At 45.0% G+C, this 24270-nt stretch overlaps 1 protein-coding gene across 1 annotated transcript in view; it reads left to right on the forward strand.

Annotated features, from left to right (window-relative positions):
• SUSD6 (sushi domain containing 6) overlaps window positions 1–20798 on the forward strand; it is a 78146-nt gene extending 57348 nt beyond the window's left edge. Inside the window, exons 5-8 of the mRNA XM_041459817.1 lie at window positions 8834–9031; window positions 11958–12096; window positions 13232–13653; window positions 14637–20798. Coding sequence (XP_041315751.1) covers window positions 8834–9031; window positions 11958–12096; window positions 13232–13653; window positions 14637–14662 — 785 coding nt within the window. The 3' untranslated portion in view covers window positions 14663–20798. The remainder of the gene's footprint in view (window positions 1–8833; window positions 9032–11957; window positions 12097–13231; window positions 13654–14636) is intronic.
• Window positions 20799–24270: the final 3472 nt, after the last annotated feature.

Genomic DNA, 24270 nt, shown 5'->3' on the forward strand with positions numbered 1-24270 from the left:
TGCCAGGAGAGACCCTCTTGTTCTCTAGGGAAAAGGCTTTCTAATGACTGCAGCACACATTTTTGTTGGAATTTCATTGTGTGGGCTAAAATAATGCTCTAAAGATGCTGGAAGAGGATAAAATCTCAAATATTATTCCCAGATCAGGTCATTGTGCTTCTTGGAGCCAGCCTGCCAAGAGAAACCCTGGTGTAAAGTATGTGGCTCTTTGTGTTCAGCACAAACCTGCTGTTAAAAGCAGTGACGTTTGTCCCCGAAATACTTGATGAGCAATTTCCTAGCCTAATATTATTCCAGGCTCTCTGCCTGGGAAGGACAATGCAGGAGCAGAGGGTGCATAGTGGGAAGCTGCTGTGCTGAAAGCTTTTGAGTACATCCAGGCAAGCATGGTTAGTTGGAAACCTGAAGGTATTTAGCATTCAGAAATGGAACTGGCACTCTTGTTGGAAAATGTGGGTGGGGGTGACTGCTTTTCTATCTACCACTAAAGCACATCCCCTTGTTATTGCTTTCTCAACAGGAAGGAAGGTGTGGGTGGGGGAGCTGCAGTGCTGTTGATCAAAGCTTATCAAGGTGCTTTTTCTCTCCAGACCAACTGCCTAGGAATTGTTTCTTTCTTTGGTAAAAGAAAAGGTTTAGTTGACATAGCTAGTCTAAAAGGGGTATGAAATTGTAACAGACTTGCTTCTTACTAAAACTGAAGAGCTGCTGTGGGAGGTGCTACCAAAAGTGGCTTCTGCTGTGTATAGGCTGGTTTGTGTGTGCAAGGGAGGAGAGGAAAAAACAAGGATATTGCCTCTCTGGGTTTCACTGAAAGCAAAGCTGGCTAGTCATCATCCTCCATCATCTCCCTCTCTGCAGAAGACTCCTGGAGCCAAACACCAGTCTTGTCTCAGGCAGAAGGAAATCTTGTGTGACTGAAGGCCCTGGTTTAAGAAGAAAAAATTCCTTACTGAAAAAGAAGCTTGTGGAATGTTTTTGTTCTTCAGTCAGCCTGTTTTACCCTGTTCCCACAGAGAATGACACAGCAGGAGATTTGGGTTAGAGGGACATGACAAGTAGCTGTATGTTCTTTGAATAAAATAGTATATATATATAGGTATATATATTTATTATTTTATATACCTATATATATATAGATGTGTACATATATATATAAAAATCCTTTTTCTTCTCAAGGCAGGAATCCACCTAGACTCTGCAGAGCATAGGGGATAAAGCAGCTAACTTGGACAGTGAATTTCCTGTCCAGTAGTTTCAAAGGGCTTATAAAAAAAGTGCTTGTTGTTGAAAATGGCACATATGCCAGTTGCATGTGTGCCTTTAGTTTTGGCGCTACAGTTCATGGATTTTTCTCTCAGTGGGTGCATAGTGGGGTTTGAGTTCATCATATGCTAGATAAGGATCTGTCCTACCTTAGCAAATGTGGAAGTGTTTGCGACAATGTCTTCCCTGAGAGGAAAAGTTACACTGAAAACCAAGAAAAACCCCCAGACCCCAACAAACACACCAAAGCAAAACAAATGAAGACCCAAACCAAACAAATTTAATTGAAGTTACTTGCAGTGTGTTCTGTTAGGTGCAACCTGAGGCACTGGAGACTCTGCAGCACTGTGGGGCTGATGTGTTCCTCTGTTGTTGCACAAGAAGCTGCTAAGTCAGCTCGGGCTGTGTGGCTGACTGCCCTGCTGTGTGGCTAAGGACAGCAGCACTGATGCTGTTATCTGGTTGGATACATTCATGCTTCTTTGAGTACAGAAGTGACAGAAGTTAGGAGTATATCCAAGAAATGGGCAAAGGGAGGAGTAAATTCTTTCGTTATTGGCTCACTAAACAACCAGATTAGTGGAGAGGTCAGGTAGCACCCTGCTGGCAAGAACTGAAACTCTGCAAGGAGAGAAAAAAGTGTCTCTTCTATTAGCAAATATGGCCAGAGCTCTTGTTAGGGAGCAACTGAATGCATTTGCTGAGGCCAAACCAATGTTCAGTGTCATGTACAATGCTCAATGTCCCAGAGTGGGATCTGTGGGCAGCACTCTACCAGAACTGCCAGACCCTGTAGAAGTTGAAGTGAGCATTCTTGCTGCTCCCTGGCTTGCACTTCTAGCCTGCTGACTGCATCAGACTGTCACATTTTTATTGTGAAAAAGCATTGTGTAACAAAAAGATGAAGCCCCGTGTATGAATTTGCATGCAAATTGCAATTGATAAGAACCCCACTATTGCTGCAATCCCATTCAGGAAACTAACTGGAAAAGAACTGTGAATCTGGCTGTGTTGTTTTCAGCATGGTGTTAAACCTGAACCTCAAGTCTGAGATGCTGAAAATGACAGCATCTCCCGAAGGCTTCAGATTGAATTAGTATTTCAGACCACCCATTTAGCTGTGGCAAGACCCAGATTGAAGGTGGGAGTAGAGAGGGAGGGTTTTTCTCCCGTAGAGTTTGGGGTTGTTTGGAAGGTCCTTGTCAGAGATTAATAATAGCTTTTGCAGTTCCCTCAGCTATACTGAGGTGATGCACAAATTATCCAAGTTGAAAATTGCAGTCTCTGTAGCAGCGACAAGTATCTGGAAGATGGGGATATCTTATGTTTATTTTGGGTGCTTTTCTAGATGTGCTGTTTTCAAGGCTGGTGAGTAGCAGCGACAAGTATCTGGAAGATGGGGATATCTTATGTTTATTTTGGGTGCTGTTTTCAAGGCTGGTGGCAAGTCCTGTCCGAAAGAGTAAAGGTGACAGTGTTTTTGGAGAACTGGAGAGCTGGACAGAGAAGTTCTCCTTGCCACTGTTGAGTGTGCTGAAGCACAACTTGTAAGAGAGTGAACAGGAAATGACTGTCACCAGGAGGAAACCTTCCTTTGTGACAGGAGGTACAAGAAGAGACAAAAAGGTGGCAGGCCTTGAGGCAAGCCAATGTCTTCTGAGCTATTCCACAGAAATCCTGCTGTAGGGCAATCAAAGTGGTACAAGAAAGTTAGGATCAGGTTTCAGGGGAAGCAGCATGAAAGCAATGGCATGACCTCTAGCACTGGGACAATTTAATTGGGTGCTTCTGTGTTCTGCTTCACAGAGATGTTTGCTCACCAGGTAAGACCTGCTGACATGAGACATCATGACAAGTTTAACCAGACTAGCCAGGGGAATGCTTATCTTGATTAGGAGGGTGGTTTTTGTTTGTAGGATGTTTTTCTTCTGTCTTGATAGTATCTCTTAAATGGAGTAAATGTTGTAAATGAAGAAAGAGAAGTACTGAGCTTAGCATCTTCCATTTCTAGTTTCCACATCACAGAAAAATTGTGTTATGTTTAAAAGGCCAGGAGGTGTTAACAGTATCCAAGCAGGGCACACGCTCAGTGCGTCCAGCAGACCAGTTGTAAGCACAAACAGCTTCCAAAGTGCTTCAGCATATATCTATAAAGGTCCTCTGCCACTGCTCTGAGGATAGTCAAACCTGCTAGAGCACTTGTATAGTCAGTGAGGGATTTACCTGAGGCTGTGTCCAGCTTCCTCATGAAGTTGCCAGGATTTGAGCCTGACTCATGTAAAGAGCAACTTTATTTTGTCAAAACTGTTCCTGTCCTAGTTTTAGTGACCTTTGCGCCCTGCTGTGGAGAAGAACTACTACTGGGTGTTCAGTGTAAAACATCCTGTCCTTAAGCAATGCTATACACAATTGTCTGCCCACATAAGGGGAGCAATGCCATAGCTTGTTCTCCCTCAGTTACAAATTTACACTTATGCACTCTGGCAGATCATGATTAGAAGGGTTTTTTTGTTTGCTTCCTTGGTTTATTGGTTGGTTGGGGTTTGTTTGGGTTTTTTTTGTTTAGTTGTTTGTTTGGATTTTGGTTTTTTGGTCATAAAAATGATTTTTTTTAAGGAGGATTGGGTTTTCATCTCAGTCAGACTGCCCAGTAAAACAGGTTAATGACCGAAAACCAGTTCAGCTTGGTGCAGAAAAGAGGGTTGTAAGACCCCTCAGAGAGTCCATGAATCTTACTGATTGAAAAAAATAGACAGTGCCAAGTAAATTAGACTGTAGAGAGGTCTTAGACTTCTATGTGGTGTTGTGCCTGTGCAAAAAAGAAGCACAGGGGAGCTTTTATAATTCTGTGACAATTATGCAGTCAGATTGAAGTATGATTTAATCTTTCTTTGTGTGTGCGAGTGGAGTGTATTGTTCTTTGTGCTTGCCACAACAGGCTCATCCTGCTTGAGCTTTGTAAATCTTCTGCTTATCTGTGAATTTCACTCTCAGTGATCAAGGCTCAACTGTGCTTCTGTGGTTTATGTTCTGTGCACTTAAATCCCTCACTTTTGTGTCAGCACACAACAGACCATATGCTTCATCTGTGACATTATATATGACCGTGGCTTGGGTTTGTGTCTTTGTTGCATTATACTGGAAATGCTTTCAGTTCTGCATCAGGTTGGCATTCAGGACCACCACTCAATTTCAGCTCAGCCAGGACATGAAAGAACCATTTCATCCTTTGGTGATTAGAGTAATCAGTTTGGCCAACTGACATCTCTTACTGTCTCTAAAAGAAGCTAGATTCCAGTTCATCACAGCTGTCTGTGAATCTGATGGAGGAGGAAGCAAGTGAGGATTGCCGCTTGAAGGAGATCTATGGAAAAGGGAGCTGGTGAAGGTACAATGTGATGTTGCTGTTGCTGCAACAAAAAAGAGGTTCCTTAGTGTTGTGGTGGTTTTTGTCAAGCTGGTGGCAGCTATTCAAAGAACATCAGAGCAGTTAACCCTCCTTGAAGGAGGACAGTATTTTTTCATGTGACCAAAACAGAAAAATATGGTGCTTATAGGTGATTTGGTGGGATGCTGGGTAGAGGTACATACTGGCTTAGTACTTTTTCATTTACATATTAAAAGACTGTATATTAAATACTGTATATTAAATTCCATACTAAATGGAATGGCACTTGCAGAAGCTCCAGTGCATGACTTAATTTCTGCCTGTCAATCTGGAAATGACAATTTCTTTACCTCTGAATGGAGTTCAATGATGTTCTAAGTCTTTGGACTTCTGTTTCCTTTCTGTTTTCCAGCAGCGTGTGCTGGCAGAGAGCCACCTCTCTCAGGAGATGTCATAAGCTTCAGTACCTCCTAGAAACAGGGCCTTTGGGAGTATTTGCTCCCTTTGCACAAAGTGGAAAAATGCTTAAAACCTGTTTCTATGCATCCTGAAAGCTTGATGAATCAAGATCCTGGCAATAGCTTTGCAAGCCTAGAATGTTAGTAACCCCATAGGAAGTTGGTGACTTCTGTAACTTGGGCTCTCTTACTCTTCCCTCCCCAGCATGAACATTTGTCTTAAGATGTCTCACAAGCCCTGGGATACTTCCAAAAATATGTGTTTCAGGGAGGAAGTTGATGAAATTCCTGCGTGTACCTTTCTGTTCCCAGTACTGAAGCATCCCGACACATCCGTGCTCCAGAGCGGTACCAAACAGTTCACACGGGCAGCCGCAGCCGCCTGCACCTTCTGGCTGCTAACCACAGCCAGGCACGGGCTGCTCTGCCTGTGTGTCCTGGCAGCAGTTGGTACCCAGCTTTTTTCACCCCTGAAGTGTCAATGGGTTATTCTGTAGACAGCAAGAAGGGATGCTCTGCCTGGTTCTGTGTTGCTGTGAACATACCAGTGCTGCAAATTTGGGCATAAGCTTTGCTGCTGGAGACTAAAGGATGGTGCAGAATCAAACTTGTACTTTGTCTTCTATTAGCCCCAGTTTAGAGTGCACATATGGAAGCAGTTGAAGAAACCTGTTATTGGAGAGAGTGAAAGCTGAGGGCAGTGAAAGTTTAGGAAACAGGTTGCTGCACTGTCTGTCCCAGGCATTCTGGATGCCTTTGTTATGCTGGACTGGGCCCTGGTTTGCAGAGGTACTGCATTCTGTCAGAGATGCCAGGGATAGAGAGCTGGTCTAGTAGGGAGCAGAGGTATTTGACTTTCTCAGTTTTTCAGGTACCACCAGTCCATCATCTTACCCACCCAAGCTTTGCCTTCAGCAAAAATTTTCAATTCCATCAACACTGTCTAGTAGACATCCCAAAAGCTGCAGGCTCTGAGAAGCCGTGTTCTCCTGAGGCTACCTTGCAAAGGACAGTCCAGGATCAGCTCAATCATGTTGAGGGTGGAGGGTGTTGATGTTCTGACTGCCTAATCCAGACCTTTTTTATCTATTTCCCAGCACACAGGCAGTGTTCTTCCATCACAGTGAAGGTGACATTTTAAAATAGTTGTGTACTCCTGGATGCTGTGATGACAAATGAAGGTGATTCTGCAATCCCTTCCTGTGAATAGGACAAGTCAGGCATAACTGCCTGAACACACTTACCAGCTGCTTCTCTCCTTTCCTGTCCAAGTGGTCTGTGGAGGTGAGGAGGAACCCAGTTTGCAGTTGAATAGCTGTGCATCTCCTGAAGACCTTACCTGAGAAGACCAGATCAGGGTTCTGCAGGTGCCTGATGTGGTGGTGTTTCCAAGCCTTTGAGAGTGCTATTGCAAAGTTAATGAGTGCCTGTTTCTTGTAGGCTGGCTGATTTTTGTACATAACTGAGAAATCTCATTAGTGTAGGGGGCACTTTATGATAGAAGGGGAACCAAGAGTGAGCTGCTTCTGTGTGCAGAAGGGCTCCTAGTGCAGTGGCCAGGCTTACACATGGGCACAGTTCAGGAGAAAAGGGAACCACAGGACTGATCTCTTTGCTGCAGTCAGTGGAAAGATGCTGTGCGTGACTCCCAAGCAATTCCAGGCACCTGCTGTGGTATAAAAAGGTGTAGGGAAGTTGTCCTGTCTGCTCTTGAGTTTTGGCAACTGCTGTGGTGATGTTGTCTTTTACCCACAGCTCTGGACAAGTGCCAGGAGAGGAACCTGGTAAACTGCTAAAAATATCTCTGGTGCTCAGATGGTTTTGCAGTTTAGCACAAAAACCTCTCCTGGCCTGCAGATGAACTAGAACGTTTGTCTATGTGCTTGAATCTGAAATGTGCTGCTAATCTGTTGCTTTGGCTAATCCCAACTGCCCTATGATGTTTCACAGGTTCACAGTGAAAGGAAGTTCAGCCTCACAAGGTGCAGGATTAAAACACTGGTTACAAAATTGTTGCAGAAAGAAAAGATGAAAAGCCCAGAAGAGATAACAGTTAAAACTCATGAGGCACAGGACAGTGGCTTCTCTGAAACTTATTTAAGAATAAATCTCAAGAACAAAGTCCTCTTGAAAAGCTGCTGCTTAGACCCCTGTTAACCTTTTCTGAAGAAGTAAATTGAATTGCAGTTATAAAGCTGGCATTTTTTGCTTCAGTCAGCACTTCATCTCAGGGTTTATTGGCATTTGCAAGCACTACCTGTGCTGCATTCTCACACGTGTTTAGGTTTAAGAGTTGTTTGCACTAAGGCAATGTGGCAAATTTTTCCACAGTGAATGCATCTCAAGTTTTCTTTTGCTTCTTAAATCTTACTAAAAATCCAGTTACTTGAGCTTTGTCCAGGTGTTTGTTCCTGTTTGTCCCACAGTAAGTGGGTCACTTAGAGGTAGAACATGGGAGAATTTGTGCTCTGGGGTTTAAGGACAGGCCTGGGTCACCATGCTCTGGTGGGTTGACTGATTTTCCATGCCCCAAAATGTCTCAAGAGGGATCTGTGATGTATTTTCTTTTATGAAGTCTGGGAAGCTGATGTGAATTTTAAGGGGAAAATCTGGATTTCCTAATCTTTCAGCTGGGCAGATACATGTCAGCGGAAGTTATTGGGTCTGTTCTGAAGGGTCATTGTGACCTGTCAGAAGAGAGGAAGTTCTGAACAAGACAAATATCCTGTTTTCAGTGCAGTTTCCTCAATTTTGGTTTGTTGTTTTTATTTGGCTGGCTATTGAAAATTCTGCAAGAAAAGTTCTGGCATGTGCCAGATACCACATGTGTCTATACCTACTAGTCAGGGTAATGGAGGTGCAAAAAGGAATGGGAAGCACTTTTAACACTCATGCAGGTAAACAGAAGGGTTTTTAAAGAAATGTTTTCATAATACACTGAATTCCTTTTTAAAAGTAGGCTAGAACATTTGGTCTTAGCAGAAGTCCTCTTGAGATGATCAAGTCCAACCTTTGATGGAACATCACCATGTAACTAAACCATAGCACTAAGTGTCATGTCCAGTTGTTTCTTGAACTCTTCCAGGGATGGTGACTTCACCATTCCGTGTGCAGCCTGTTTCAACACCCTACCACCCTTCCACTGAAGAAGTTCAACTTACTGCAACAAAGTTCTGTTGCCAATCTTGTTGGTGGCATATCTATGTGAAATAGTCAAAATCTGTGTGCTTTTATAGGCTTCTAGGGTGCCTTATGATGGGGCAGGTCTGTACCTTGACACTGTGTACCCATAGTACAGAGGGGTTTTTGCATTCCTCACTCCTTTCAGTAGGTCTCCTGCTCTTCCCCTGCCAAACTAATAGGAAAGCCTGGTTGTTAGGTTCACCTCAGTCTCTAGTGGAACAGCTGTGGGGAGAAGATAGCAGTAAGGATTTCCTGGGCCTTTCTCATGTGGAATCTGTGTTGCGTCACTGTTCAAAAATATCACCAGTTTGGTGCCTGCCAATTAGACTGTACTACTGGGATAGCAGGCAGTATTTAACAATCACAGAAGCTTTATCAGAGGTGTTCTCTGCCATTGTGTAACAGCCTTTCTTCTCGATTTTAGTAGTTTCCTAATTTAGTGGGTGTTTGTAGGTGGAAGTCTGTCTGTGTTTCACGTATACCATGTAATGGGTGTCTTCCTCTGAGATGTCCTTCACAATACTTTCTCTTTTACCAGATTGTCCCCAGCCACCACAACCTGAGAATGGAGGCTATAAATGCCACCCTAGCCCCTGCAACAACCCTCTGACTTCAGGCAGTGTCATAGAGTATCTGTGTGTTGAAGGCTACATGCTGAAAGGAGATTATAAATACTTGACATGCAAGAATGGAGAGTGGAACCCAGCCATGGAAGTCAGCTGCAGACTCAGCCCAGGTGAGTGCTCCCTGACTCTAGAACTGCTCTTGCATTGACTTTTCACATTATCCTTAAGCACTTCATGTGATGCTGAGGAAGTCCATGTGGCTGTCTCTCATTGCTCTAGCAATTTCATAAATGCAGCTCACAGTCTTAAAAATGTCTCTTCAGTAGCAGCCCATCAGATGCAGACTTAGAGTCCCTAACACAAGGAGAAAAGCCATGGACAGGAGTATAAAGTATGTAGCTTGTTACTTATGTGGAGCCTCTTATCTTGAGGCTCTCATCCCAGGAATGCTGGAAGCCCTAACAGTAGCATTTTCCATGCTTTTGATGGATTTGACAGTACATCTCCCTCAGTGAGTCTGTGCACGTGTGTGTGTGTAGAGTCAATCTTCCTTGCAAACAGGTTAAGTAACTGTTGGTTTCCTGTGCTGAAAAGGTTGATGGTGCTGCTTTTCACTGTACTGGCAGGAAAGGACATTGCTGACAAATGATTTCTGCTTCTCTCCAAGTAGAAGTGGACAGCTTTTGTTTTGTGTCTCCCCAGCTGAACAGGAATTCCTCTATCAAAGCAACAAAGTAAAAAGATTTACAGGAAAATGTTCATCATACAACTCTTAATTTGCCTACTACTCCTTTGCTTTTAACAGTGGATATATTGGATAAAAGGAGAACTCTCTCCCCTCTTCTAGGTGGGCTGATAGAACCTTACTACTCAGTCATGCTGAGCCAGCAGGATGTACACTTCGGAATTAAGTCTCATAATACATAAAGCAAAATGTGTCAGCTTAATTGGAAAGAAATGGAAAAAAAAAAGTACCTTCATCAAACTCTTTATGGAGCTCACTGCATACCTGTGATCTCTGGAACATCCTGTCCTGTCTCAAAGACACTGTCTTTTTATGCCACTGCAATAGCCCCTTCCTATGATTTATAAGGAAGGATCTGGGAGTTTACCTGGCAGCAAATAGATCCTGAAGAGGTTTCCAAATTCAGCTTAAGCTTCCTTTCCGCAGTGGTCCCCATGCCCCTTGCTGCAGCCAGGCTGGAGAGCAAAGCTGTGCTATTGCACATTGCCCTGAGTGGCATTTCTGCATGGTGGCACTTGGTCTAGCTGAGGGATTGTGTTGTGATGAGCAGAAATCCTTCAGATTTCTGTAGCATCTTGAAGGGTCAGTGGCATTATCAAAAATGTGGTGCCTCAAAAGTCTCACCCAATGCAAAAGCCATTGCTTTCACAATACAAGCTTTGAATCAGCTGTTCAGGGTCAGAGATAGCTAACTTTTAACTAGTGGGTCTCCTTCAAAAGGCTCAAAGAAGGGGAAGGGGGTAGGAGAATCTAGAAAAGCAGTAGTCTTAAAATTATTGGTAAGGGTAAGATCCTACCTGCTCCATATAGGATAAAGTAAGTCCCTAACAGTTATCATGTGTTTTGTGCAGCTCTGAGCCTGTCAGCCCTATAGCCTTTTGGCAGTTTATTGTATGAAGTAGTGACATTTTTTTGGCATATGAGGTGGTAAATGTTCTGGAGTGCACCCTGGGTAGTGAGCAGTTTGACAGCGTCATGTACTGATGCTGAAAATGGGCCATCTCTATTTGCCTTCCCTTGTTCCTGTTAGTGCCCTGAGAAATGCTGGAAGTTAAAATCCTTACTCAACCCTATTTGCCATAGGGAAAAATATGGTAGTCACTGTTTTGGTTTTTTGGTTTTTGTTTTTTTGGTTTTTTTTTTTCCTGGGGAGGGGTCAAGCTGCTGCTAAAAGATTTCTAAGAAACAAGTTCAAAACAACTAAACCAAGTAGTTTTGACCCCAAGAGATGATGCAGAAAATTGCAAACTAGGTTTCCATCTTAAATGCCTGTTTTGGGCATAGATTTCAGGCTGTAGGCATAAAAATAATGATCCTCCAACTCTTTTTTTTCCCTGTTTACCTGTTGCTCTTCCTCTTATCCCTCATTGCATGAGTCCTGAATTCCCTCTGCAGTTTGAGCCCTGTGCTCCTAAAGAATGTTTTGGGTATAGAAAGAGGAACTGAGGAATTGCATAAATCAAATGTGCAATTCACAGTAGTATTTGCTGATGGGCAGGTGAGCCTTTTTGGATCTCTACCAAAGACACAAATTAGGGACAGAAACAACACATAGAGACAATTATTTCCTCTAGAGAGGTGAAAGGACTAGTGTAGCCTTCTAGGCATGGTATGCAGTGCTCAGCAGTACCACCTCCAAGCCATTCTCTCTTCACTCCCAGTTTATCCCTGCACAGGTCCTTTAAAAGTCAAATTGGTTTCTGTGCAGTCACACAGCACAGCTGCAGAAGGCTAGGAAAGAGTAATGTGGGCACATGTATCTAACACTGAAAACTCAGCACCCTGAAAGAACATCTGCCTTCCTTCTCTGTCCTCTGGCATATGTTTGTGTGTGAGAGAAACTTATTATTTTCTGTGTATTAATTGTAATAAATGCATAATAATACACAGCCAGTTGACTTCCACCCCTCTTTGCAAGGCTGTTATATTAGTTGAGAAAAAATGGGTTTTGGAACTTTTTCTGCTGTTTGGCCTAAAATATGCTGCTTATTGTGTTAGACAATTATTGGCCTTGCTGGTTACATCATGACATTCTCTTGTTTTTGCTCAGGCAGATCTCTATATAACATTACACCATCAGTCAGTTCCCATGGCCTGCTTCCATTGCTTTTCTGTTTGCTCTGTGTTTTGCCAAAGGGCCCTTGTATGTGCCTGTTTTATTTTGGGTTCCCTTTTCAGCTGATGGAGAGGTGTCAGCCTGAGCTGCAAACTGAGATAGGTGGTGTGTCTTGTATGGCAAACATGGGTTCCTTACACATGCACCCAGGAGTAAGTCCTGAGGAGCAGTGTGAATGTTTTTCCTTCAATATGGAAGTACCACATTTTAGCTTGTGTTCCCCTTGGTTTTGTAGAAAAGGACTCTCCTCCCACAATTGGAGTGCCCACGCTGTCCATAGTAGCCTCCACAGCGAGCTCCGTTGCCCTGATTCTGCTGTTGGTTGTGCTCTTTGTTTTGCTGCAGCCAAAGCTGAAGTCGTTCCATCACAGCAGGTAAGTGTAGCTGGGGTTTGGAGGGGCTCAGAGGCCCCCTGTTTCTTTGCAGCAGAAACCCATGCAGGTAGTTGGGTCAGACCTTCGTTTTGGAGCAATTTGGCTCCTCGCTTCTCCATTCCTCTTTTCATCGCCTCAGGGACATCTCTGCCCCATCCTACTGATCCAGCACTTTTCTGAAATGTCGGTCTATGATGCCCACCTGCAGTCCCAGTCTTGTGTGCCACCCAACGAGTGACTTCCTTATGCTGTTGCCTTGGCTTTGAATGATACTTAGTAGCCTGTCTGTAGATCAGTTTCCTACCTCTTCTGCCTTGGATAGCTACTGAAGTCTGAGTCTGGGTGTATATATCTGCATCTTTCCCTGACTGCTTGAGGTCCTGTGGACCCAAAATTAAGCAGTACTGCTCTTCAGATACATGTGCAAATCTGCCATCCTTCTCTGCTGCAGGAGGAGAACCCTCCTGGCCTGGGTTTGTAGGTGAGAGGAGGGACCCAGCCATAACACTGCTGCCAGCTAAGGCAGACACTCAAGCAGTGGGGAGGTTGAGAGGTAGGGCCCTGCAGTCTGCCCTCTTCTGAAAAGGCCCAAACTACTGGAAAAGAAAAATTTTCTCCCAGGTCTTACGAGGCCAGGTGATTCATGCTGTGCCAGAGCTGTCTTCCCCATCCTGCCAGAGGTTATCTGGCCAGAGGCAGCAGAACAGACAGTGCTGGGTGTTGTGGAATGTAGCAGTGCCCCAGGCTGGCCTCAACAGTGCTCTTTGCCAAAAGCATGGAGCTGAGTCATGACCTGTGTCAAATTTAGCTATGGAGGTAAGTAGGGGGGGTGGGGGCGGGGGGGAGGCATTGTAACCTTTTCAGCTCTTGCTGCTAAATCCATCAGGTGCTGCAAATTACAGCCCCTGCTCATATTTAGTGGCAATTCACAGTAGGGCTCCAAGACTGCTTGTTTGACCTTTTTAAATCACCATTCAAGTTTCTGTCCTTCCCTAAATATGGTGAGAGTTAGAGTTCTGACAAGGGAGGTTACTGGGGTTCTTGGTAAGATATATATATATAGTAAAATAACTACTCATCTTGATTTATTTTTTCTCCTCCCCCATCTTTTTTTTTGTTCCTTTTTTTTTTTGAGGCGGGACCAAGGTGTGTCTGGAGATCAGGTCTCTATTATGGTGGATGGTGTCCAAGTGGCCTTGCCATCCTATGAAGAAGCAGTATATGGCAGCACAGGGAATTGCATTCCACCCTCAGACTCCCGAGTGCAGATCGTGCTCTCAGAGGGAGCTGGACAGAATGGACCCAGAGAGATGCAGCAGCCGGACCAGGGGGCTCACAATACCTTTGAAAGAGAAGAAGAAGCCCCTGGACATTCTGGACTATGTGAAGCCAGTGGCTCTCAGCGCTCTGAAACTGTTCTTGTGCATCAGGCTGCTACCTCTTCCTGGGTAGCTGGCATGGCTAGCAGTAGACCTGTACACAAAGAGGCCCAAGATTCAGAAAGCAGTGACATACAGAGCCTTTTATCACTCACTTCCTCTGAGGAATACACAGATGGTAAGTGACTTGTGCAAGGAGCACTAAATGAGACCCTTTTAAGAGTAGGTTCTGAGTTGATTATCTAGGGTGAAAAATGGCAAGGGATGCCCCTGTGTGTGTCTGCCACTACAGCAGCTTTTGAAAAGATCCAGTCTCTATAGCATGTTTCACCTCTTAAACATGTAAGCAGTATTTAATACCTTCTGAAGAATTCAGTATTCTTAGACTGGGAGCCTAGGGCAGTCTGAGCAAGTTTGTCTACTGCTTACTCTTTTTTTAACAAAGGATTTTCAGAGAATTCCAGCCTCTAGCATCATAGTACAAAAGCAGTAAAATACTGTTTGTGGAAACTAAGTTGGTGGGAGTGGGAGGACATGCTTGGAATACAAACCCTTTGTGATGTTTGGGCTGCTTAACTTGTAGACTATTCTAGTAAGCAGTTTTCTGCCACAAAGCATTCAATGCTGCAGCCTTAGCCTGCAAGACCTAAGAGGGATGTGCTTGAACTTACTGTAGAGGGCAGAGGGGCAAGTCTGTTGAACAGTCAAAACATCTTTTATTCCTCACTTCTGTGCTGTCCTGAAGGAGTGGCTTTGCAATGCCAGAGCTGATGTGAAGGTGTAGCTTAAAGTTGCTTCTGCAGGGACTGCTGTGTCTTAGGCAAGAAATGTGACTGGCTTGTAGATAGCTCAGGGCAGAACTTCTTCTTTCCATGGTATTAAGAAATACTTTGTGCTAGGAGGGTTATGCAGGGCCAGATATACACCCAGAGTATCTGTCCTTGGAGTTTTTCAAGGCTGAAGCTGGCTGGTCCCACTTTCAGGGGCAGGTTGGAGCAGAGTCCTCCAGAGTTCCTTTGTGATGTGATGAGAGGGAGACCACTGCACTGTCATGTTATGAAAGCAGGAGCCTGTCTTGCTTTCAATAGTACTTTTTCTGGTGTGTGTTGAACTACAGAACTTTGACTACTTTTTCTTTTTTTTTCTCTCCCCACCATTCAGATATTCCCTTACTGAAGGAAGCATGAGGTCTGCTGTGTTTGTCTAGTTTTCTCCATCTTGGATTTCTTCCTCTTCTCTCCCTGCCTTTGGGACAGAAGCACTCTGTGCAGTCTTCCCCATCCTCGCAAGCTGTACCCTGGATACCTCCAAGAAGAGATGCCCTCAGCTGAAGATCCAAAGGATGTTGCCAGGTTGCCTCCTGGATGCACCAGTGGAGTTGGTGCAGCACTGGCTTCCCCATTCCATCAGCATCAGGGGCTCAAGGAACAGAGTGGATTTGAGCTCTCCTCTTCCCCAGCCAGATGTTTGACAGCAGTCTCTGAAGAGCTGCTCTTTTCTCGTGCCTTTCTCCTCCTCACACCGGCTTGTTGCAGCTTATCAGCCTTTCTAGCCCTTCTGCTGCCCAGAGAGCAGGGGCTCAACCTGCTTGCTCTCCGGGTGCAGACATAGTTTAAATATACATATATATGTTATATAGGCTCTTCTTCCAGCATCCTCTTTGTGATAGGGCAGGACAAAATGCCTCACTGGGACTGACATTGGGCTTGGGAGGGCTCACAGTTAAGGGGCAGCTTGTGATGTCTAGAAGCGCCTCAGATGAGATGGGCTGTGTGACAGCTTAGCCCTGCAGGAGCAGTTCACTGAGAATTGCTTAAACACTGAAGGCTGAGAAGTACAACATGTAGGAATGCCCTTTGTCCCATCTCTGCAGGAGTCCATTCCTGAAAATCATTTTTGTCTTCTCCTTCTTCCTCTACCAGTGCAGCCCACTGGAAGAGGTTCAGGTGTTTGAAAATACCAAGACAAAAAAATGCCTGTAGGTAGTGAATTCCCAGTGCCATTGGTGCAATCCCTAATTCCTTTTCCAGCCATAGTGGTAGCTGCCATCACATAGGCTGGTGCATCTTCCTCGCTTCATACAGCAAAGGGTCTGCTGCTTTAACCTGGTGGGCTCCAGTGGGCCCATAGAGAAGGGCTCCTCCCTTGTGGCTGGGGGTGAGCAGCTTTTGTAAAGCTTTCCTAAACACAGTGCCAGCCTATTGCTGTGAGAGAAAGTCAAGTACACTGACAGCAGTGCTAGAGGACACCACAGCTCAGTGCTGAAGTTTTGAGGATTAAGTTCTGGTAGTAGGGAAGAGAAAATTCAGAAATATATGTGTCTCTGCCTGCCACAGTTACGTGCAGCAGGTCAGATTGTCTGTGTTGGGACTCTAACTGCAGGAAGCCACATTTGTTTGGGGTAGACAGTCCAAGTCCAAGTGCTGTGGTGGTTGTGAGGTTCCTCACTGAGGTCTGGACACTGTTCCATGGGATTGGTTTCAGCAAGAAGAGTTGGCTTCTTAGATGCATGTACCTTGTCATAACTGTCTCGAAGTAACCAGGGAAGTGTTTGCCCTGTGAGAAGCTGCTACATTTTTGAGTTGAAGGAGCAAAATGTCATGGCCTTACACATCATGTGGTAATGTTCAGGTAAACAGGGATGCTGTCTTTGCTGCTTTGCTTTTGGTTTGCAATCCTCACTGTCCTCATCCTCATTGCTACAGTAAAAAAACATTACGGCACTCGACAACAATGATAAACATCTTTATGCATAAAATCACTGTGGCTTAGCTCCAGTTCTTTGAAATGGGGATTGGCCATAGTGCCCAGCTGTGTATTTGCTATTCCTGTTCCTGAATAGCTGTTAAATCCCAGGACACATGGAACAGTGTGTGCCTGTGGATGGAAGAATCCTTCTTCCCCTATCCTTGTTATAGAGGGATGTTAATTTAAAATTAAGGTGTTTTAAACATCCTTCCCTGTTCCTCATGTTACCTTGCATTAACACAGGAATTTGATAAATCCCATTTGGGTGTTTAGGTATTTTTTTTTTAAGTTTGGATGATGAAAATCTTGTGTCATTTTACAGTGGGCTGTGGTGTCTCAGCTTCAAGAGCTGTAGAGGACAAATGTTGTTTACACATCTGCCATTGGAATTTTTAAAAATAAGCATGGTGACAATTGTATTTAGCTTTTTGACTGTTGGAAATGGTCTAAGCTTGAGTAAATTCTCCTTCATTGGTTTATTGGAGGGGTTGAGCAAATGTAGTGGTAAGGGAGTGCGGAGGAAAGTCTGTGTGACTTTCCTGCTGCCTAAACAGCTCAGAACAGGAGTTGCTTTTTATGCAGTTAAGGTCCTGTCTGCTCAAACTGACCCTCTCCAATTCAAGGTGTAGAAGCTGGGAATGTGTTGCCTTCCTGAAAGGGGCAGTGCTAGTTCCGGGTTGGTGGGAGAAGGTGGAAGCTGATCCCAAGGCCTAACCTTGTGCTGCACCACCAGCAGCAAAGACATCCTCTGTGGCCTGGCCTCTTCTCTGCTGTTGTAAAACAAACAACTGCCAGCTTGGAAGAGAAAATTCAGTTTGAGTGGGGAAGAAAAGGAAGCAATCTCTACAAAGATGGAGTACTTTCATTTCAGAGAAACACACAGAATTAAGTAGGCTAGAAAAGACCTTTAAGATCATCAAGTCCAACCTATGACCAAACACCACTTTGTCAACTAGACCATGGTGACTCCACCACCTCCCTGGGCAGCCCATCCCAATGCCCAGTCACTTTTTCTGTGAAGAATTTCTTCCTAATGTCCAGCCTAAACTTCCCCTGGCACACCTTAAGACTTTACCTGAGAGCAGAAACTGACCCCCACCTGGCTACACCCTCCTTTCAAGGAGCTGTGGAGAGTAATAAGATGTCCTTGAACCTCCTCTTCTCCAGGCTGCACAACCCCAGCTCCCTCAGCCTCCTTGTAGGATTTGTGCTCCAGACCCTTCACCAGCCTTGTTGCTCTTGTCTGGATGCATTTGAGCATCTCCATGTCCTTCCTAAATTGGTGGGCCCAGAACAGGACACAGCACTCAAGGTGGGGCCTCACTTTGCTGAGTACAGGGGGACAATCCCTGCCCTGGTCCTGCTGGCCACATTGCTCCTGATACAGGCCAGGGTGCCATTGGCCTTCTTGGCCATGTGGGCACATGCTGGCTGCATGTTCAGGCTGACATCAGTCAGTGAACCCAGGTCCTTTTCTGCCTGGCAGCTGTCCAACAGCTCTTCCCCCAGCCTGTAGCACTGCAGGGGGTTGTTGTGGCCAAAGTGCAGGACCTGACACTTGGTCTTGTTAAAGCTCATATCATTGGATTCTATAGAAATTGTTGGAAATGGCTTTACTCACGAGTTAGGAAAATGCAGAGGTGGAGAAGGGAAACATGCAAGTGTAGCTATTGTGATCAAGGATAAACAGGCAGCTTCTGTTGGCTTGTTGAGGGTGAGCCAGCAGCTTCCAGGCCAGTCTCCGTGCTGGCTGGTAATCCCATCTGATTATTCCAGATCCTGCAGAAGAGCTCTATTCCCTGCAGCAAATCTTGTGGGAACAGGCCCCAGGGATCTATGTGAGCCAGAATACGGAACACAGTTTAGAGGCTCACACTGCTCATCTACATCCTCAGCTTTAGAGCTAATTTTCGTATAAAATGAGGTGAAACAGCAGAGGAGGAACCCAAAAGACATTTGACAACTTTTTCAAGGGGGAGGGAGAGCAAGGCCTCACTTTACTGGTTATCAAATGATTATTATTCATTCATATTTGTTTTAATTCTGCAGAGGCTGAAGGACTGAGAAGTCTTGGGGTAGAGATACAGGAAAACCTACTTTGCACAGTCCTATCTTTACTTAGGGGAGGATGACCTGAAGCCTAAAGATTGCTCCGATGTGAGCTGTGCTCTGCCTCAGAAGTGTTCATTATCTCTGTGTGTTCTGTCTGGATTTTGCCGTAAGTAGGTGCAGCCTGGGTCTCAGTGTTGTGGATAGGAAGCACAGAGGCTCAGCCTTGTGAGATGTAGTACAGTAAATGAGTTCCCCCCCCCCCCCTTTTTTTTTCCCCCTGATGGAGCCACATTCTCCATACCTTTTCTTCCACCACTTATGTCTGGCAAAAGATTTCAAAGGGAGGCATTTTTTCTTATTTAACACTCCCAACATAATCATCTCATGCTTTGTCATATGTGCTGGATCCTGTGATATTCAAGAACATTAAAATTATTTAATTATGCTGAGAAAAATAAAAATAGCACTTATTTTAAAGCTTTCCATTATTTTTGGAGTCTGATAGTTGTGGGGGGAGAGGGCATTTCAGAAATTCAGGATATTATGTGCAATAGAAAAACTTCCTTGCTCCTTTCCAATTCCACAGTTTAAAAAAAAAAAAATAAATGCAACTCATTGCAGTGTTTACAGCCCAAGCATTGTAGAACTGGACCAGCCTGAGAGAACCAGGATGTGAAGTTGGCAGTGACCCATGGGGAAGTGGCCAGTCTCACCAGGGTCTGCATCATGAAGCTCCCCTCCAATGATGAGCCAGCTTGGACTGTGTCAGAGCCTCCTGCAGCCTTGAAGGGTGTCAGCAGCACGGGTGAGAGGGGGGTTTGTGTCTTCTGGTTTTAAATAGCTTGTGCCTCCCCCTCATTAACTGCAGAAGATGTAAGAATTAAGTCAGGAGAGATGCACTGAAGCATGTGAGCCTTTGGAGTTGTTGCTGAGTTAAAACATTGTGAGTTTGGGAGGGAGAAGGGCTTAATGCATTTTTATCCTTAACCACCAGGGAAGTTGCTGGGTAGCAGAACATGTACTCAGCAAGCAGAGTGCTTTTCACCCCTTGGACATCTCTGCTGAGGTTTCTCCTTGGCCTTTCAGCTCTGGTATGGTGAATTGTTTACTGCATCTGGAGTCTTAATTTAGCCTTTCAGTGGGTGGAGAACTCAGGTGTGTTGTGAAGAAATATGTTCCACATGCTTTGGGAAGAAACATCCCAAGGTACTCCAAGAGGTGGATGGCTTGGGTCAGTACTGAGCAGTGGGGCTAAGAGAGCAACTGGCTCAGCCATTGGAAATAATCTGGGATGGTTAGGTCATTTGCAGCACAGAAAGGGAACACAAGGAGTTGTCTAAGGAAGGGCAGAAAACAGAGGTTTGCTACAGGCTAATGAGCTAATGCAATCATGACCAGATTGTAAGGAAGCTTGTGCTTTGTTAGATGATTTAGCATACACCAGCAGGCTTGCTGTATAAAAAAAAAAATAATGTACAACTGCTTGGACACACTGAACTGTCCTTGCTGACCTTTTTAGAACATACTTGCAAAAAATGTGGTTTTACTGTTCTGACAGCAGTTTAAACAAAAAAAAAAAAAAAAATCTGCCTTGTTACTCTATCCAGATATCTATTTAAATAAATTCACTTTGGTTTTTTGTATATAAATGCAATAAATCCCATTCATTTTGCACATCCTGCCTCACCCCGTCCTCACCCTTCAGTCCTTACCAGGGAACAGCAGATTGAATTTGCTCTATGTGAAAACCTTTGCTTGCAGAAGAACTTCATTAGAAAATGTTTTTTCTCTGCTATAGGCTTTGAAAGTGCAAAGAGGTTTCCTAGAGCAGGCTTCATTTTATGGTGTATTTTTGTACAAGAAGTAAGCCTTTTTCCAGTCCTAGCACACCAGGACAGAACACGCCACTTCCCACACTTCAGGGCCCTGTGTTCAGCACTGCTTTCAAACTCAACCCTCTGCAGGTGATGTTCAGGTCTGGGTACCCACCAGAACATGTTGTATTATGCTCTGCATATGCTTTCTGTGAGCTATGCTTTTGCTTCTGTCCTTGAGTGAGAACAGACAGAGGCAACTGAGTTCTGCTGGAAAATGTTTTAGTTCAGATTCTCAAAGTTGCTTCCTTCCAAAAGAAAACAAAGCAAAGGTGTCTGTGAAGCAGAAGTCCAATGATGTGGTGGGTAGACTGCTGGTAGTTGCTGATCCAAGTGCAAGGGGAGCTTGATTGCCTTTCTGCTTCAATCTTTTCTTTCCCATGCGTGTTTTCTTTTTATCTGAATTGCACCACTATGGAATTATTTGCAGAATGGTACTCCATATATATGTGGGATTTAAAACCATAACTGATGCTGTGCAGGATGTCACTCAATCGGTTTTATTTTGCTTTATTTTTTATGTATTTTCTGGTATCCTGTACATTGCAGTGGGTGTGAAAATAGTATTTTAATATTTGTACAAAGTTTAATTTAATTGTTCTATGTATATAACTGCATTTCTAAATTAAAAAAATTCTTTTGAAGTGAAGCTATAGTTTCTTCTGTTTGTTTGGGGGGGGGTTAACTGCTTAGGCCTTGCGGCCTGGAAATCTAGTAGATCATTAATTAATATGTTGCAGTTGTGAAAACGAGGATGAAGCTAAACCTAGGGAAGCTCAAGTGGCTTGGGGAAGAGAGGTTCAGAGTTGGTGCAGCCTTAGAAGGATCGAGTTTCCAAGTTCAGAAGCAAAGGCTGCCCTTGGTGTGCTTGCATAGAATTCCTTGAGGAATGAGGCCAGCCTGGGCAGGGGGAGAAAGGTTTAAAGAGATTATGTGTGGTATGAGTGGATTTCAGAGAGGAAGACAGGGTAAATACAATAAATGGCTAATTAATTTTTGAGTCTGTATAAGAACAGTAATGTATAGGAAGAGAGTGCTGTTTTTAGAGGGGAGATAGCTTTCATTGGTGAAATAATAATCCCAAGTGGGTAGCAGGACAGTTTGGGAGACATCAGAGAGATCTACAGCTAGATGGGCGAGTGCAGAGGGGAGGCTGGGGCAGGCTCTGCTCTTCCTTCTTCTGTAGTTGTGCTGCATTGGGAGCATGGGAGAAGCAGGAACTGCAGAGGAGTAGACACTTACTGTTCTTTCAGTGGGATATACAGTTCATTACTATTTTTATTAATGTTTGTGCTCTTCCTTCTTCTGTAGTTGTGCTGCTACAGTTGTACTATTTTTATTAATGTTTGTTTTGCTTCAAAAACTAAGGTCTTTTCAGGTAAGTGTAGTAGTGAGTGTTCCTTTCTTTTAACAGAATCTACCAGTAATGTAATAGGGAAGGGAAGGGAAGGAGGGAGGAGATCCCTTGTTCAAAGCATGAGTGTTCCTTTCTTTTAACAGAATCTACCAGTAATGTAATAGGGAAGGAGGGAGGAAATCTTTTTGGCCAGCTTGTTCAAAGCAGTCCTCAAAGATGTTAAGATTTTGTGTAATTATAGACATAGCTTTTATTCTTTGGGAAGGAGCAGCCAGGTTAAAGAGAAGAGAAGGGGTGACATCTACCTTCCTCCTATTTCCATTTGTTCCAAAAATTATTCCCACACAGGAAGCAGATCTTACTGTAATTTTACTGCTGCGAAACTGGAGCTCCCTGGTCTGTGCATACCTTCCTGTACCAGATAGTTGGCACATGGGAGTCATTGCCCTCCAGGAATTGTTTTTAATTATTGTTTTTCACTGGGTGATGGTCTCCTGCCACAGCAATTCTGGCAGCCAGGAATGCGCCCTTCTTGACACATTGGAAATTATTTGTCATCTCTGGTGTGTACTGGGAATGAGAAATGACTGCGGGAGACAAGCCTGAAGGAAGCCAGCCTGTGGTAGCTGGTCTGGGCAATCTTCCTTGACAGCTGGCCCTTTGGTGAAGGGCAGAAAGGCCAGGGCACACAGGAACATCTCTGCTCCAGAAAAGCAGCCCCGTCACAAAGACCGAGCCCGCCACAAAGCCTCTTGGAGAAACTCGCTCAGGAAAGGGGATAGATGGGCTACGGCCCTCACCAGGCGTCCTGCCAGCCAGCGCACGGCGCTGCCGGGCTCGCAGCCAGGGTATTCCATACACGTTGGATTGTCCGGGAGCGCAGAGCCGCGACACAGGGCCCCGGGCAGCCGGGAGCTCTGTGGCAGCACAGCGCGGAGCGGCTCCTCCCTGCGCCGGGCCGCGTCCCGCAGCGCCGCCAGCGGGAAGTTCTCTCTGTTCCTTTTTGCAGGACGATGATGTTTACCAGCAAACCCCTTACCTTAACCCTCTGTGAGACACAGGCAGAGCTGAGCAGCCCTGAGGTTACTTGGCATAAAGTGATCGTCCTTTGACAGCTCTTTGTCATGTGGTCCATGCTGAGCCCATGATGCATCTGTGGGATATAGCTCAGGCTTTTCATGTTACACCAGTGAGGAAAAAAACCAGACTTTGGGGCAAGAGGGCACAGACTGGTTCCAGTAGTCAAGGCACAAATACCCTTGACTCCTTGTCTCGACATGCCCCTCTGATCTAGCAGCCCTTCTAGTGGTTGGTGTTGGAGATCACGCTGAGTTTAGCAGCTCTGTGTGGCATGCAGGGTTTATCTTCCAGGCTCATGTATCCCAGTGAGGCTGGGGGACACACTTCATGGGACAGACATTCTCTTCCTTGTCCCCACATGTGTCAAACCACAGCACCCAGTGGCTTGAGCAGCCAAGCATCACTGGGCGCAGAGCTGATGCTGTCAGGGAAGGAGGGGGAAGCTGTTGTGAGCCAGAGCATCCTCTGAATTCCAAAGAGCACCAGGGAGACCTGTCTTATTCATGGGGTTCAGTGGCAGCTGGGGGTGAGAGGGCAGGTGGGAGAGCTGGCAGTGGCAGTGCACGACCTTCCTGACAGGTCACTGGCAGCTGGGGGTGCTGTTGGCTGGACTGGGCAGAGCTGCTGGCTGCTTTGCTGGATTTGCTTCTGCCCCAGCTCTGGCCATCAGGCAGATCCTCCACTAAGAAGAGATAACATGTTACCTATAATTAGAAGGTATGTATGTTCATCTTTAAAACCACATTTAAAAATCTCATGTTGAGAAGATCAGGGGCCAGATTTGGGAGTAGCAGAGTTTTCCTATGGAGCCAGAAGTGGAAGCCTGGTACCCAAGGGTGCAGATAAGCTGGGTTTCCCATTTTGTGCTCTTCTCCCTGGGTGGTGCAGGGCAGTATAGAGCTTCCTGTGGGTGACAGGACTCCAAACTTGCACCACTTTCCTCCATCTCCATGAGCCGCCCGCACAGAATGGCAGAAATGTCCCTGTAACAGCTGTTTCGTGGAGATTTATTATCCTGGGTTCAACTCTGCAAGATAGAGTTATTACCATCCTACAGTCTGTTTCCCTCATAAATGTAACCTGGCTCCAAATAATTGCTTCCTCCAGGAAGCTTTAAAATAGTTGATTTGTTAGTGAAACTCTTCAGTATTTCTCTTATTGCGTCCCTGTGCTTTTTTCAACAGTTTTCCAAATAACTGGGAATTTTATCTTTGTGGCATTTCTGAGAGTGGGAAGGCCCACACTGCCCTTGTTGATGGAGAGGGGAAACAACAAAAGCACAGAAAAGTGAAGTAACCTTCTCCAGGTCATACCAGACCTGTTGCAGGCAGGGAAACAAATGCTTTTAATGACACCTTCCCCATGTCTTTTTCCAGACCTCTGCTTTAGCTGGGAGCTCCTGTTTGTTCTGCACGTGGTGACTGAGGGATGGCCCCTTTATTCCAGCCAGGCTGTGCCCGAAGGGAATGACTGAAATGGTAATTCAGAGATGTTGATTGTCCTGTCGTGGAGCCAAGGGTAGCACCTGCTACATAATCACTCTCTTCTTACTCTGCCCTGTGGCTAACGGGTTTGAGATAAACCAGTCAAGGCCCTGCCCTCGGTATCAAATGGAGGCCCTGATGTTCCCAGCCTAAGAAGGGTCAGTGGGGACTCTGGCAGTCGTGCAGGGAGGCTGCCTTTC

This window comes from Pyrgilauda ruficollis, unplaced genomic scaffold (genome assembly GCF_017590135.1).
Source record: "Pyrgilauda ruficollis isolate IOZ18807 unplaced genomic scaffold, ASM1759013v1 scaffold14, whole genome shotgun sequence".
NCBI lineage: Eukaryota > Metazoa > Chordata > Aves > Passeriformes > Passeridae > Pyrgilauda > Pyrgilauda ruficollis.